General features: G+C 36.5%; 1 protein-coding gene across 11 annotated transcripts in view; it reads right to left on the bottom strand.

Annotated features, from left to right (window-relative positions):
• Window positions 1-16,194, bottom strand: part of EXOC6 (exocyst complex component 6) — a 190,444-nt gene that overhangs the window by 107,720 nt on the left and 66,530 nt on the right. For all 11 annotated transcript variants that reach the window (XM_060405010.1, XM_060405012.1, XM_060405015.1 and 8 more), the window contains exons 9-12: window positions 15,092-15,175; window positions 7,235-7,281; window positions 6,994-7,114; window positions 5,457-5,528 (exon numbers count right to left, since the gene is read on the bottom strand). In XM_060405010.1, the coding sequence (XP_060260993.1) occupies window positions 5,457-5,528; window positions 6,994-7,114; window positions 7,235-7,281; window positions 15,092-15,175 (324 nt within the window). The remainder of the gene's footprint in view (window positions 1-5,456; window positions 5,529-6,993; window positions 7,115-7,234; window positions 7,282-15,091; window positions 15,176-16,194) is intronic.

Genomic DNA, 16,194 nt, shown 5'->3' with positions numbered 1-16,194 from the left:
GGATCAGCTACTCACTCTGTTGCATTTTTAACTTCCACTACCTCCTTTCTCTTCACTAAATAAACCTGCTAAATTGCCCCCCATCTTTAAAACAAGAACTAAAGGAAACAAAAAAGCCCTCCTACAATTTTCTGTGCCCTGCAGCTGCCTCCTCTGTCCGTCCCTAGCCAAACCTACTACAATCTAACTCTCACCCCTATTCCTTTGTTGAAACTGCTGTCAATAATAACACAGAATATCTCCTAAACAATTCCATGATCTCTCATCCTTACTTCTGTTTCTTCTGCTTTGAATTCTGTAACACCACTCTCTCTTTGTTCTCCTTTTATCTATGAGTAATCCTTCTGGATTCTTTTTCCTTCTATCTCCATCCTTCAATTTTTTCTTCTAGCTCTCTAGGGCAATTTCAAATCAATTGACTTCAAACACTACGTTCACTGACTATTCTCAATCTGTATCTCTAGCTAGACCTCTATAAACTCTGAATATTTAATTCCAACAGTTATTAGATATCTCCAGTCCAGCAACAAGCACATTAAACTCATATCTTCCTGCTAAACCAAGTGTTCTTCCTACTTCCTATTCCTGTTAATAGTTCTTTCATCAATCCAATTTATCAGGAAAGAAAACTAAATGTCATCTAAATGCCCCCAAATCAAACATCTAGTCACTCATCAGGTTCTTTTGATTTTACCTCCTTTACAAATTTCATTCAAACCTACCATTTTTCTCCATCATCTGCTACCTTTCTTTCCTCAGAAATCTTTCCAGTACCACTGTTTTATTTTAGGTCCTTAACATCCCCTGCCTAGATCACTGTAAAAGCTTTCTAAACTGAAATTCCAATCATCTTTCTCTCTCAACTCACTCTATTGCTAACTCATAAAATTATCATCTAGAAGTGCAAAGCCGATCATACCATTCCCCTAGAAGAGGCTTACAAGACATGCCACAATCTGGCTAAAACTACCTAATCCGTTTCATTACCACTCTCTACCCTTCTTTGCTTACATTTAAACATTACAATTTCTAACACCACCAAGCCGGTCAGCTGACAAATAGCCAGCCATACTATTCGTTGTTGTCATTCAGCTGCCAAGTTATGTCCGACTCTTCGAGACCCTATGGACTGCAGCACGCCAGGCTTCCCTGTCCTTCACCATCTCTCAGACTTTGCTCAAGTTCATGTCCACTGAATCAGTGATGTCATCCAACCATCTCATTCCCTGTCGCCCTCTTCTCCTTCTGCCTTCAATCCTTCCCAGCATCAGGGTCTTTTCCAATGAGTCAGCTGTTTGCATCAGCTGGACAAAGTACACCATACTATACTATGGTGAGACAGTATAGTCAGTTACCTATAACTCACACATGCTATCTGCCTGTCATATGCCGCTGGATCATGGAAAAAGCAAGAGTTCCAGAAAAACATCTATTTCTGCCTTACTGACTATGCCAAAGCCTTTGACTGTGTGGATCACAATAAACTGTGGAAAATTCTAAAAGAGATGGGAATAGTAGACCACCTGACCTGTCTCTTGAGAAATCTGTATTCAGGTCAGGAAGCAAGTTAGAACTGGACATGGAACAACAGACTGGTTTCAGACAGGAAAAGGAGTATGTCAAGGCTATATATTGTCACCCTGCTTATTTAACTTATATGCAGAGTACATCATGAGAAATGCTGGACTGGAAGAAACACAAGCTGGAATCAAGATTGCCGGGAGAAATATCAATAACCTCAGATACACAGACGACACCACCCTTATGGAAGAAAGTGAAGAGGAACTCAAAAGCCTCTTGAGGAAAGTGAAAGGAGAGTGAAAAAGTTGGCTTAAAGCTCAACATTCAGAAAACGAAGATCATGGCATCCAGTCCCATCACTTCATGGGAAATAGATGGGGAAACAGTGGAAACAGTGTCAGACTTTATTTTTGGGGGCTCCAAAATCACTGCAGATGGTGACTGCAGCCATGAAATTAAAAGACACTTACTCCTTGGAAGAAAAGTTATGACCAACCTAGATAGCATATTCAAAAGCAGAGACATTCATTACTTTGCTAACTAAGGTCCATCTAGTCAAGGCTATGGTTTTTCCCTGTGGTCATGTATGAATGTGAGAGTTGGACTGTGAAGCAGGCTGAGCGCCGAAGAATGGGTGCTTTTGAACTGTGGTGTTGGAGAAGACTCTTGAGAGTCCCTTGGACTGCAAGGAGATCCAGCCAGTCCACTCTGAAGGAGATCAGCCCTGGGATTTCTTTGGAAGGAATGATGCTAAAGCTGAAACTCCAGTACTTTGGTCACCTCATGCGAAGAGTTGACTCACTGGAAAAGACTCTGATGCTGGGAGGGATTGGGGGCAGGAGGAGAAGGGGACGACCGAGGATGAGATGGTTGCATGGCATCACTGACTCGACGGACTTGAGTCTGAGTGAATTCCGGGAGTTGGTGATGGACAGGGAGGCCTGGTGTGCTGCAATTCATGGGGTTGCAAAGTCAGACACTACTGAATGACTGGACTGAACTGAACTGAACTGAATGCCTCTTCCCTCATATCTACTTGCTGAACTCACATTTCCTTCAAAGTCCAGCTCACATTTCAACTTTCTGTATAACCCTTCCCAACTCTTGGAATCAAAGTTATCATTCTATCTTCCAAGAGCCCAAAGTTCTTTAATATATTACTAAATTAGTATGTCTTATTATACATCTTATTTGTTTACAACTAAACTGAATTTCTTAAACCCAAGAATCTTTATGTCCCTTCTGTTATGCTGATTTATATATATATATATATATATATATATATATATATAATCTAGCTGTTAGCACATAGCAGGTGCTCAAAAAAGGTTAATGAATGAATCAATAAATGCTTGCTTTTCATTTGCTTAATAGGCAGTAAGCAGAACTATGAACATGCTATGTTGTGTTTTGATTTCTCACTTTATTGTTTAGCTAGCTTTGTTTTAGGTGATGAAATAAAAATTCCCTTAGGGTGGTAAAGTGCCAATTTTTAAAATGAAATATTATGCAATATGCTTTAATTAAAGATTAATTAGAAAAGATCAACCTTAATTCTCTTAACTTTTCAATTACTAAGTAACTGAAATTTTACAACTTAAAAAGCCAGTATTTATTTCATTCAGTGTAAGACCGACCTAATAATCAGCTTGTCAATTTTCAGCGAAATGAAAATACTGCACGATTTCTAAATAAGCAAGAACTAATTTGTTTTCCTCAACTTTATTTCAATGCAGTAAGATTAGAAAGGTATATTTACAAGGGTTTATGCATCCATCAATGTTGCTTTTTTAAAGCCTCTGTAATCTGAATATTGCCTACTACTCTTTGATTCTCTGCAGAGCTCCTTGGAACCATACCAAATACTTAATCTAAAACTGAATCTACAGTTGTACTCAAAATGCCAATTCAAGAACGGTCTGTATGGTTTTTAAAAGAGAGATAAAGAGTTTACACCAGAGTATAAATCAATGCTGCTACTGATATCAATCAATGTTGGCTTCCCTGGTGGCTCAGAGGGTAAAGCGTTTGCCTGCAGTGTGGGAGACCAGGGTTCAATCCCTGTGTCGGGAAGATCCCCTGGAGAAGGAAATGGCAACCCACTCCAGTACTCTTGCCTGAAAAATTCCATGGACAGCGGAGCCTGGTAGGATATAGTCCATGGGGTTGCGAAGAGTCGGACACGACTGAGCAACTTCACTGTTATCAAAAACAAAAACCAACTGTGCTAAATTTTGTACTTTAGTGATGTAGTTGATCTACATTCTGACAGAAATTTCTTTTCATTATGGATCCATAACAAACAATTTGTTGACCTGGGCTCCCCAGACCATATTTTGAGTAGCAATGCTTTGAGTCATTAAGGACAGCAAAACTCCAAGTTACTTAAAAATAGGCCCCAAATATTAAGGCAGTCTTTAATAAAACTTACTAATGTTTTCTTGCAGAGAGGTCAGTATTACAGGTACATTAGTCACAAAATTTATGAAAGAAAAAAAGTCCCAAATTATTCTGGTTTTATAATATAAGCCATACAAACTAATGAAGATGTAAGGCAATAAAATAATTTACTAAAGGAGCTTGTGGTATTTTCTCCTTAGGTTTAAGAATAAAATAGATAACTATTATTCTAGGATGGACTCCTGTGATAAAACAAATAGTTGAGCATTTCCTAAAAGTAAAGGTCACTCAGTTGTATCCAACTCTTTATACAGTCCATGGAATTCTCCAGGCCAGCATACTGGAGTGGGTAGCCTTTCCCTTTTCCAGGGGGATCTTCCTAACCCAGGGATCACATTACAGGCAGATTCTTTACCAACTAAGCCACAAGGGAAGCCCCAACATTTCCTAAAGCACTTTATATGAAGCTCTAGATTGAAAAGATACTCTAAGGGAAAAAAAAGATTTAAGAGTCAGATATGTTGGGAAAATGCTGCATAATCACCTTACCTTTGGAAACGTATGCTATAAACTTGCTTCTAGTAGAAAAATCTCTTTTACTTCACTCCACATTTTCTAAACATTTTTGACCATACAACTAGTATCTCACTTTGGAAAATGCTGGTCTATATTTCACAAAAAGTTATTCCAGCCATAACAATCCCATAAATTTAAGCATGGTTGAAAACTTATCAACCAATCAAACATCAATCAATCAATCAAATTTATCAAAAATCCCATAAGTTTAAGCATGAAAACATAATCAATTCTTTATTATCTGTGATCAAAGATGAGGGACAAGTTCAAAGCTTGGATATTGATAACCCAAAGACAATGAGTTTTCAGACAATTCAGTTTTAATCTTATTTTAAAAAGAAAAAAACTCCAAAATGCAAAGTAAAGTGATCTGCTTACAGTCATAGCACACTTGAAATTAGGAAGGAAATGAGTACATACAGCTTTTAAACTTGTGTTTATTTTCCTATACAGTATCACATTTAAAACTCAAAACAATTCTGAAAACTAGTAATTAATAAATCCACTTTCACAAATGAGGATCTGAAGTTCAGAAAACCTGTAAACATACAATTAGTCAACAGCAAAAGTTGAACATAAACTCGGATCTTTGTGATTCCACAACTCATGTTCATTATCCTCAGGCAGAACTTTAATATTCTAATTTCTAGTTCAGGGTTTTTTCCATTATACTGCATACTTTTTTAAACTGTAAAAATACTATATCTACTCCAATAAAATGACCAATATTTTAAAAGATGGTAATATTCCCTGATCTCTGTCCAAGCTTCATAATCAGGAAGGTGGTAGTATGAAAAGTTCTGTGTGACAAGAGAATATCAATACATAAGTAAACATTTGATTATTACTAATTTACTACCATTAAGCCACAATTCAAGAAATGAGCATGGTCTACACTATATTTTGAATAGTTTTATGTGCTCAGATAGCCATTAACTGAATATCAGATTATCACCCACCTGTAGAGTATCTGCAAATATTACAATGAGATTCTTCAGCTCCAGAACAAGATCAGGATCAGTGCAGTAAGACTGGGAGGATGAAGGGTAAGTGGGGGTAGAAACACAAACACACACACACCAGAGTCACTAGGTTAAAAATTAAGAAATAAAACTTGAAAATTTTTCCTTAAATTTGCTTGACTTACAATAAATTTAAAGTCTTGATTATCAGATTCACAGCTGACTTCCTCTATTCATTAAAAAATTATTAGGGAAAGATCATGACATGACAAACCACTTTAGGTACTATATGAAAAGAAATTTTCCTGAAATTTGCACACACTTACTTTGGTCAAAGCAACGATGCCTGTATTTCCAAAAAAGTCTTTAGATTTTAAAGAACTAGTTACTTCAAATTGAAAAAATGGTTTATATTTCTACTTTTCAATTATTTATTTATTCTATTATAAAAGAGATACAATCATTTATATTTTTCTAAGTGACAATTTAAGTATTTTCTTAGTAATCCACCAAAGGAAAATAATTAATTTCAAAAGGATAGTGAAATTCACTCTTGTTCCCTTAATAGTATTTAGTATGATTTTAAATGCGATATATTGCATTTAATATAATATGATTTCATACAGGATGTCATGGAATCAATATCATCAATATTACATATTCATAGCTGGTCTGAATATAAAACCATAATAAAATATATTGTTCTTTATTATATATGATAGAAAAAGTTATAGTTCACTGGACAAATAGTGTACCCAGAATCCATGTTCCTGATAAGTAAAAATAAAATGTATTTATAATCTAAGTATCACTTAAACTAATAATCTTTCTTCAAAATATTTTCAATCTCTATTCTCAATAATAAAATTTTAAATAATAGATTATAAAATGTTAAGTTTGGGGAGATTTTACTGAAGGCAAACTTCCAAAATTATCTTAAAAAAAGTCCACACTAAGAAATTATTAATTTCACTAGTCCTTATAATTTTTACTTCCACAAAAGGCATATTATAAAAATATTTTATCATTTTACCTTTCTTCATAAAAAAGTTTTCATTACCTAAAGATTCACTACTCCAAATGAGTTTAAATTTGACAACTGCATATTATTTTTAGGACATTTATAAGTGTACTACTGCAAATAAGCTATAAACATTGAAGAACAAGTTCTATTGAGTTTTAATGGTGGAGTTTATTTTGGAAACAAAGAATGTGGAATGATAATTAAAAACCCTTTCTTCACGGTGCTTTTCAGTGATCTAATAAAGAGGGCAGTTGAGACTAATGAGAACAGCATAATTCTCCATCTTCTATGATGCTGGACTGAGAGTGTCTTCAGAAGCCCCAGTCAGCTGCAAAATCACAGCTCAAGATTACCACACAAACAAAGGCATAACAGTACTACCGCCAAATCTGACAATTTTCAAAAAAATGTAGAACTAATGAAGGTACAACTTTCTTTTGACACTATCCAATTCCTAAGTTCTTAAAGTAACTGAATTAAAAATTTAGTAACATAAATTATCTAACTTACTGAATGAGCTCTAAGGACAGCAATTATCTTTGAGAGGGCCATGTTCCAAAGTTCATCAGTGTATGCCCTGGTTACTAATCCTTGGGTCACATGTAAAATGTGATCTTCCACCACAAAGAACCTAAAAACAGCAATTGCAAAATAACGAGTTGGAACAAAATTCAAACCTAAATAGAAAATAATTAGTTTTGACATTTAACACAGTATCAAAATAATATTTGTTGCCATATTAGATACATACCCTACAATTTGAGTGAAATATCTTCTATAGCCATCAACTGTTTCATGCTTTAAATGAAAAATAAAAATCAATTTGAAACAATAGATATCAGTAACATAAAAGTAGTTCCAAATCAGTATAACATTTGTTAACAAATATTTATTGAGAGTCTACTATAAAAATATATTTTAAGACACAAGGGATACATTGGTAAATACCAAAAAAGGTCCTTACCCCTCATGGAATTTGCATTCGAAGAGACAAAATAAGCAAATTAAAAAGTCAGAACCTTCATCTCAGCAGGCTAATTCAATCCACTATCATCTCTCACTTGGCCTATTACATCATTCTCCTACCTAGCCTTCCAAGCTTTCAGGCTTGTTTCCTCACTCTATTCTCCAGACAGCTCCCAGAACAATAATTTTCAAAATTAATCAAATAAATATACCATTTGCTAAATACCTTCTGATGATTTTTTATCTGATTCATAATAAAAGTCAAATTCCTCTGAAATGGTCTACAATTTCCTATTGTTCATAATTTTAACAAAGAAAATACTTGATTATTTGAATTTCGTAAGAGCTTATACATGAAATATTTCAATTAAGTTCAAATATTGTATTTTACTTCATGAAAGTGATCTAAATTTTCAAACATCTGGATTTTTTTCAGGGAGGAGGCTGTTATTACATTTTTGGCTTAAGAATACTACATGACACAGAAGTTGGATATGTCTTGATACCTGCTTTATAACACAGTATGTTGTCACATTTTACAATGTTCAATATGTACTTTTAAAATGTGTTTTCACAGGTGTTGAAACAGAATTTTCTTTTTTTTTGGCTGTGCGGCATGGCTTCTGGGATCTTAGTTCCTCAATCAGGGATCAAACTGAGCCCATGGCAGTGAAAGTGCTGAGTCTTAATCACTGGACCACCAGTCTATTCAGTTCAGTTCAGGTCAGTTGCTCAGTCATGTCCAACTCTTTGCGACCCCAAGAACCGCAGCACCTCAGGCCTCTCTGTCCATCACCAACTCCCGGAGTCCACCCAAACCCATGTCCATCGAGCCGGTGATTCCATTCAACCATGTCATCCTCTGTCGCCCCCCTCTCCTCCCGCTCTCAATCTTTCCCAGCATCAGGGTCTTTTCCAATGAGTCAGCTCTTCGTATCAGGTGGCCAAAGTATTGGAGTTTCAGCTTCAACATCAGTCCTTCCAATGAACACCCAGGACTGATCTCCTTTAGGATGGACTAGTTGGCTATCCTTGTAGTCCAAGGGACTCTCAAGAGTCTTCTCCAACACCACAGTTCAAAAGCATCAATTCTTCGGCCCTCAGCTTTCTTTTATAGTCCAACTCTCACATCCATACATGACCACAGGAAAAACCATAGCCTTGACTAGATGGACCTTTGTTGACAAAGTAATGTCTCTGCTTTTTAATACGCTGTCTAGGTTGGTCATAACTTTCCTTCCAAGGAGTAAGCATCTTTTAATTTCATGGCTGCAATCACCATCTGCAGTGATTTTGGAGCGCCAAAAGGTAAAGTCTGTCACTGTTTCCACTGTTTCCCCATCTGTTTGCCATGATGTGATGGGATTGGATGCCATGATCTTAGTTTCCTGAATGTTGAGCTTTAAGTCTATTAGATAAGCCTATTATTAAACATGTTCTGTATTCTTACTGTTATTCTAATGGCTTATAAGATACTGAAGCATCCACAATGCTTATGGATTTTTTAATTTACCCTTTTAGTTGCAGCAATTTTGCTTTAAATACTTTGAGTCAATGTTATCAAGTACTTATAGATTCAAATTAACATTTTTTATCAGCTCTAAGATGAATTTTTAATAACTTAAGCTTTTAAAATTATATTTAACTATATACTGTTTATATTCTTCTAATCATTACAGAAATTACATTATGCATACTTAAATAATCAAACTCTAAAATTAATTAATAATTTTATTCTTTCCTGGATAATTCCAAAACAGTTCAGTTTCAATAACTTCCTAATATTTCTTCTATTCACCCTAATATTTATGCTATTGTTATTGTGCATTTTGATTCTATCTTGTTTTAAAGATAAGAGTCTATCTTGTTTTAAATTCTATCTGTAATACTGTATTAATATTATTTTCTATAGTCAATGCAGGTTTATCCTCATATTTATACTTTCTTTGCTATTCATTTCTTTTAGCATCTTATTTTTTCCATTTGGCATCACTTTCTTTTTTGACTATAGTCTTTTCTTTCCTTCTAAGGGTGTCTCTATTTCTCACTTCCACTGTATAATCATAAGGGATTTGATTTAGGTCATACCTGAATGGTCTAGTGGTTTTCCCTACTTTCTTTAATTTCAGTCTGAATTTGGCAATAAGGAGTTCACGATCTGAGCCACAGTCAGCTCCTACTCTTGTTTTTGTTGAGTGTATAGATTATGATTATACAGTGGAAGTGAGAAATAGATTTAAGGGACTAGATCTGATAGATAGAGTGCCTGATGAACTATGGACAGAGGTTTGTGACATTGTACAGGAGACAGGGATCAAGACCATCCCCATGGAAAAGAAATGCAAAAAAGCAAAATGGCTCTCTGGGGAGGCTTTACAGAGAGCTGTGAAAAGAAGAGAAGTGAAAAGCAAAGGAGAAAAGGAAAGATACAAGCATCTGAATGCAGAGTTCCAAAGAATAGCAAGAAGAGATAAGAAAGCCTTCCTCAGCAATCAATGCAAAGAAATAGAGGAAAACAACAGAATGGGAAAGACTAGAGATCTCTTCAAGAAAATTAGAGATACCAAGGGAACATTTCATGCAAAGATGGGCTCGATAAAGGACAGAAATGGTATGGACCTAACAGAAGCAGAAGATATTAAGAAGTGGCAGAATACACAGAAGAACTGTACAAAACAGATCTTCAGGACCAAGATAATCACAATGGTGTGATCACTCACCTAGAGCCAGATATCCTGGAATGTGAAGTCAAGTGGGCCTTAGAAAACATCACTACGAACAAAGCTACTGGAAGTGATGGAATTCCAGTTGAGCTATTTCAAATCCTGGAAGATGATGCTGTGAAAGTGCTGCACTCAATATGCCAGCACATTTGGAAAACTCAGCAGTGGCCACAGGACTGGAAAAGGTGAGTTTTCATTCCAATCCCAAAGAAAGGCAATGCCAAAGAATGCTCAAACTATTGCACAATTGCACTCATCTCACACACTAGTAAATTAATGCTCAAAATTCTCAAAGCCAGGCTTCAGCAATAAGTGAATCGCGAACTTCCAGATGTTCAAGCTGGTTTTAGAAAAGGCAGAGGAACCAGAGATCAAATTGCCAACATCCGCTGGATCGTGGAAAAAGCAAGAGAGTTTCAGAAAAACATCTATTTCTGCCTTACTGACTATGCCAAAGCCTTTGACTGTGTGGATCACAATAAACTGTGGAAAATTCTGAAAGAGATGGGACTACCAGACCACCTGACCTGTCTCTTGAGGAATCTGTATTCAGGTCAGGAAGCAACAGTTAGAACTGGACATGGAACAACAGACTGGTTCCAAATAGGAAAAGGAGTACGTCAAGGCTGTATATTGTCACCCTGCTTATTTAACTTCTATGCAGAGTACATCACGAGAAACTCTGGGCTGGAAGAAACACAAGCTGGAATCAAGATTGCTGGGAGAAATATCAATAACCTCAGATATGCAGATGACACCACCCTTATGGCAGAAAGTGAACAGGAACTCAAAAGCCTCTTGATGAAAGTGAAAGAAGAGAGTGAAAAAGTTGGCTTAAAGCTCAACATTCAGAAAACGAAGATCATGGCATCCGGTCCCATCACTTCATGGGAAATAGATGGGGAAACAGTGGAAACAGTGTCAGACTTTATTTTGGGGGGCTCCAAAATCACTGCAGATGGTGACTGCAACAACGAAATTAAAAGACGCTTACTCCTTGGAAGAAAAGTTATGACCAACCTCGATAGTATATTCAAAAGCAGAGACATTACTTTGCCAACTAAGGTCCATCTAGTCAAGGCTATGGTTTTCCCAGTGGTCATGCATGGATGGATGTGAGAGTTGGACTGTGAAGAAAGCTGAGCGCTGAAGAATTGATGCTTTTGAACTGTGGTGTTGAAGACTCTTGAGAGTCCCTTGGACTGCAAGAAGATCCAACCAGTCCATTCTGAAGGAGATCAGCCCTGCGATTTCTTTGGAGGGAATGATGCTGAAGCTAAAACTTCAATTCTTTGGCCACCTCATGTGAGTTGACTCATTGGAGAAGACTCTGATGCTGGGAGGGACTGGGGGCAGGAGGAGAAGGGGACGACAGAGGATGAGATGGGTGGATGGCATCACTGACTCTATGGACGTGAATCTGAGTGAACTCCGGGAGTTGGTGATGGACAGGGAGGCCTGGCGTGCTGCGATTCATGGGGTCGCAAAGAGTCGGACACGACTGAGCGACTGAACTGAACTAAAGGGTTTCTCGGTAACAAACTCTCCTCCTCTTTGTCTGAAAATGTCTATCTTTGTACTTGTTCCACTGAATAGAGAATCCCAGGTAGACAGTTATTTTCCTTCAGCAATGAAAATACTCCACTGTCTTGTTTATTTGAAAATAACTTCTTCTCTCTGGGTATTTTTAACGTCTTATCTTTAAAGTTAAATTTATTGTTATAATTTACATAAAGCAAATTTTACATATAAGAGTCTAATGAGTTTTGACAAATGTAGACATTTGTGAAACCACACCAAAATCAAGATAGAGAATATTTCTATGTCATACCAAAGTTCCCCTTATGCCCCTTTGTAGTGAATCACTCTGCCCAATCCCTAACCCTTCACCACTGATCCCATTCTATCTTACAGTTCTGCCTTTTCAAAAATGTCATATAACACAAGTTATACTATATTAATTTTGTTGTATCTGAATTTTTTCACTTCCAGTAATGCTTTTAAGATTAATCCACGTCAAGAGGATCCTGAGATACACCAAATATGGACTGTGAACCAGCCAAATCAAAATGATTCGCCAAAGGAAATCCAAAAGAAATGCCAGATACAAGTGATTTCAATTGCCATGACAGAGTGACTCAGGGACCCTCTTTGTGAGCTCACCTGTGTATCTATCCACACATACTATACTCCTTTTCCTCCTAATAAACACTTTACTTGTTTCAAAAAAAAAAAAAGATTTATCCATGTTATTACATGTATCGGTTCCCTTTCTACTGCTGAGTACATAACATTCCATTATGTAGAGATACAACAATTTATCTATTCACTACCTCATAGACATTTGGAATGTTTCCAGTTTCTGGCATTTATGAATAAAGTTACTATAAATATTCATATATAAGCCACTATGGGTTCCAAAATCACTGCAGATGGTAACTGCAGCTATGAGTTATGACCAACCTAGATAGTATATTCAAAAGCAGAGACATTACTTTGCTGACTAAGGTCCATCTAGTCAAGGCTATGGTTTTTCCCTGTGGTCATGTATGGATGTGAGAGTTGGACTGTGAAGAAGGCTGAGCGCCGAAGAATTGATACTTTTGAAGTGTGGTGTTGGAGAAGACTCTTGAGAGTCCCTTGGACTGCAAGGAGATCCAACCAGTCCATTCTGAAGGAGATCAGCCCTGGGATTTCTTTGGAAGGAATGATGCTAAAGCTGAAACTCCAGTACTTTGGCCACCTCATGCGAAGAGTTGACTCATTGGAAAAGACTCTGATGCTGGGAGGGATTGGGGGCAGGAAGAGAAGGGGACGACAAAGGATGAGACAGCTGGATGGCATCACTGACTCGATGGACGTGAGTCTGAGTGAACTCCAGAAGTTGGTGATGGACAGGGAGGCCTGGTGTGCTGCGATTCATGGGGTCGCAAAGAGTCGGACACGACTGAGCGACTGAACTGAACTGAACTGATGTAGATACATTTCCAATTCTTATGGGTAAAAACTTAGGAGTGGGATTCTGGGTCATATGACACGTGTTTGCTTAACATTATAACAAACTGTCTAACTATTTTCCAAATAGTTACAATAGGTACAATATTCATACCTATCAGAAGTGTATGAGAGCTCAAGTTGCTCTCTGTGATATTGTCTAGATAATTTCTTCAGGTCAACTAAGAGAATTTATCAACTGTTAAAAGTTGTTCACAATATTTTTCATTTTGGGTAATGTATCTTTACTAGGTGTTCTACTTGATTTTTTTTTTTTTCAGATTTTTTTGGGTAATTCCTTTATAGTTTATGGCTCCCTATTGAGAAGGGCAAGCTTTTCTTTCTTTAAATATAATAAATACTGTTATTTTATATTCTATGCCTAATAATTCAAATATTGAAAATCTTTTACAATTTATTTCTGTTGTCAATATTTCTGAAGATTCTCACTTGTTCAATAATTAGTTCTGAGTCTGAGTTGTTAATTTTCCTATTGAAACTTTAACTGTGGATAGTCTTTAACTTGGTATGAAGGTTCAGAGAAGATCTGTATTTGCTTCTAGTAGACACCTGGAGACAACATCAAAATGGAACGACTTTAAATTTTCAGCCTGAGATTTTTTTGACGATCCAAGTAGAATGAAATTGGATTGCAAACACATGTTAAGAACTGCTTCTTATGAATTATTAGGGATTTTTTTTCTTTGTTCACTCAGCACCAGGATTTGGGATAGGCAATTTTCTTTAGTATATTTGGCAGAAGGACCTGAGAGGTTTTGCAAGATGGCTTTCTCTCTAGGTCATCCCAATAATGAGCTATAATTCTTTGGAGTCTCAGCCTTGCAAGGGAAAGAATCTCTCATCACCCTCTTTGGGTGACTCTGGGCTTACCCCTCTATACTTCTACATCCTTAAAACCCATGCTTTCCCATTTAGCCGATTCCCCTTCGGGAAAAAGCTACATTTAGTGCTTCACTGGGGCTTTACCCCAGGGTTCAGTGGTAAAGAATCTGCCTGCAATACAGGAGCCACAGGAAACGCAGGTTCAATCCCTGGGTCTGGAAGATCCCCTGGAGGAGGGCATGGTAACTCACTCCAGTATTCTTGCCTGGAGAATCCCATGGACAGAGGAGCCTGGCGGGCTACAGTTCTTAGGGTTGCAAAGAGTCGGACACGACTGAAGTGACTTAGAACCCACGTACAGTGTTTCATTATGCCTGTCTGGATTTGTCTTAAGTTTTCCTGTTTTGTTTATCTTACATTTAGGTGTACTGGGGTATAAGTTACATCAATAAAGCTCTTTTTCATGTGCTGCTTCTATGAGCTTTCACAAATATATCTATTCACATATGTATCACCAGTTTCACATTGACTTAGTAGTTTTTTTACATTATGGATTTGTTTATTTCATTTTTTTCCTTATTTTTCCACAGCAAATATGTCACAATTTTATAGCCAAAAAATACATGTATTCTTAAGAATGACTGATAAAAATTCCACAAACATAGCCCCTTCAGATTACTTATTTAGTCTTTGTCAGGACTACAGTTTCCTACGTGATCCTCAGTGCATGTAAAAAGAATTTAAGATTTTAAAAAATGTTTTATCCAGCATCTTTAGATGTTTTTTTCAGTAGAATACTTAATTAAGGTACTGAGTCTACCATACTGTCAGCAACTAATTACCACTCCCTGACATTTCATATATTTACTTGTCTTATTTATTTATAGTCTGTCTTCCCTAATAGAATGTAAACTCATGAGAGAAAGGACTCATCCATTTGAACTGCTGTAACCTTCACACCTAAACCAATTACTGGAAATGGTAGGTATTCAATAAATACTTACAGTGGAATGCATGCTCTGAAGAAATTAAAGGGGTTAAAAACTGACAACATAATCAATTCAAAATTTCTATATACTTACCATATTTGACTGGGGTTGCAATACCAGTCTTGCCTGTTTCTTTCTTTGTTTTCGGTAATAATTTTCAAACGTTTCCTCATCACCCTAAAATAAAATCAGTAGAGTAATAAAAACACACACAACACAAACACATTGCTCAACAGACAACTTCTTTATTCCATAAGGGTCATTTTTCAGTTTCTAACAACTAGAATTAAATGTGGAATGGTATTTCATATTGAATACCAAGAACAAGATTTTGGCATTACAGTTCAAAGGCAGTTACCTTGTTTGGAGTCATGACAATTAAGAAAACTAAAGCCAAGTTCAAATAATTTGATAGCTGCCCAACTTATCACTTAGGCTTTATACATTTTTGACTGACCAAAGAAAATACGGCTGTCAGTGAAGGAAACTAAGTAAGAAAATTAGCTATCAAGCCTCAACTTCTGAACATGTTGTATAAGACCTATGCATATCTCACCCAGGACAATATACTGTTGCTAACATGGTTTACCATTATTCTGCACCCAACAACAGCCAGGCATACATCTTCCTTAAGCTTACGCGGAACATTCTCCAGGATAAAGCGTTTGTGATGCCATAAGACAAGCCTCAATAAGCTGAAAAGGACTAGAATCATACAAAATATGATCTCTGATTTAATCAGTGGGATTAAATTAGGAATCAGTAACAGAAGAACTTTAGGGAAATTCACCAACATGGAGATTAAACTCCATCTTGGTGTTTAGTTATTTAAACTAAATTAGTTATTTAACTCCATTAAATAACTAGTCGGTTAAAGAAGAAATCACAGGAAATTAGAAAATACTTTGAGATAAATGGAAACAAAAACACAATACATCAAAACTCAGAGACTGCAGCTAAATCAGAGGTTAGGAGAAAATTTACAGCTTTAAACGTCTACATTTAAAAAGAAGAGTAATTTCAATTAATATCTTAAACTTCTACCTACATGAAAGAAGTTGAACACAAAAGGCCGCATATATAATGATTCCATTTATATGAAATACCCAGAATAGGCAAATTCACAGAGACAGAAAGTATATTAGTGCTTGTTAGGGACTGAGGTGAGGGGACAGTACGGAGTGACTGCTAACACG

The sequence above is a fragment of the Ovis aries genome, chromosome 22 (genome assembly GCF_016772045.2).
Source record: "Ovis aries strain OAR_USU_Benz2616 breed Rambouillet chromosome 22, ARS-UI_Ramb_v3.0, whole genome shotgun sequence".
Taxonomy (NCBI): domain Eukaryota; kingdom Metazoa; phylum Chordata; class Mammalia; order Artiodactyla; family Bovidae; genus Ovis; species Ovis aries.
The sequence above is the reverse complement of the archived record's forward strand: the minus strand, read 5'-3'. Positions and strand labels throughout refer to the sequence as shown.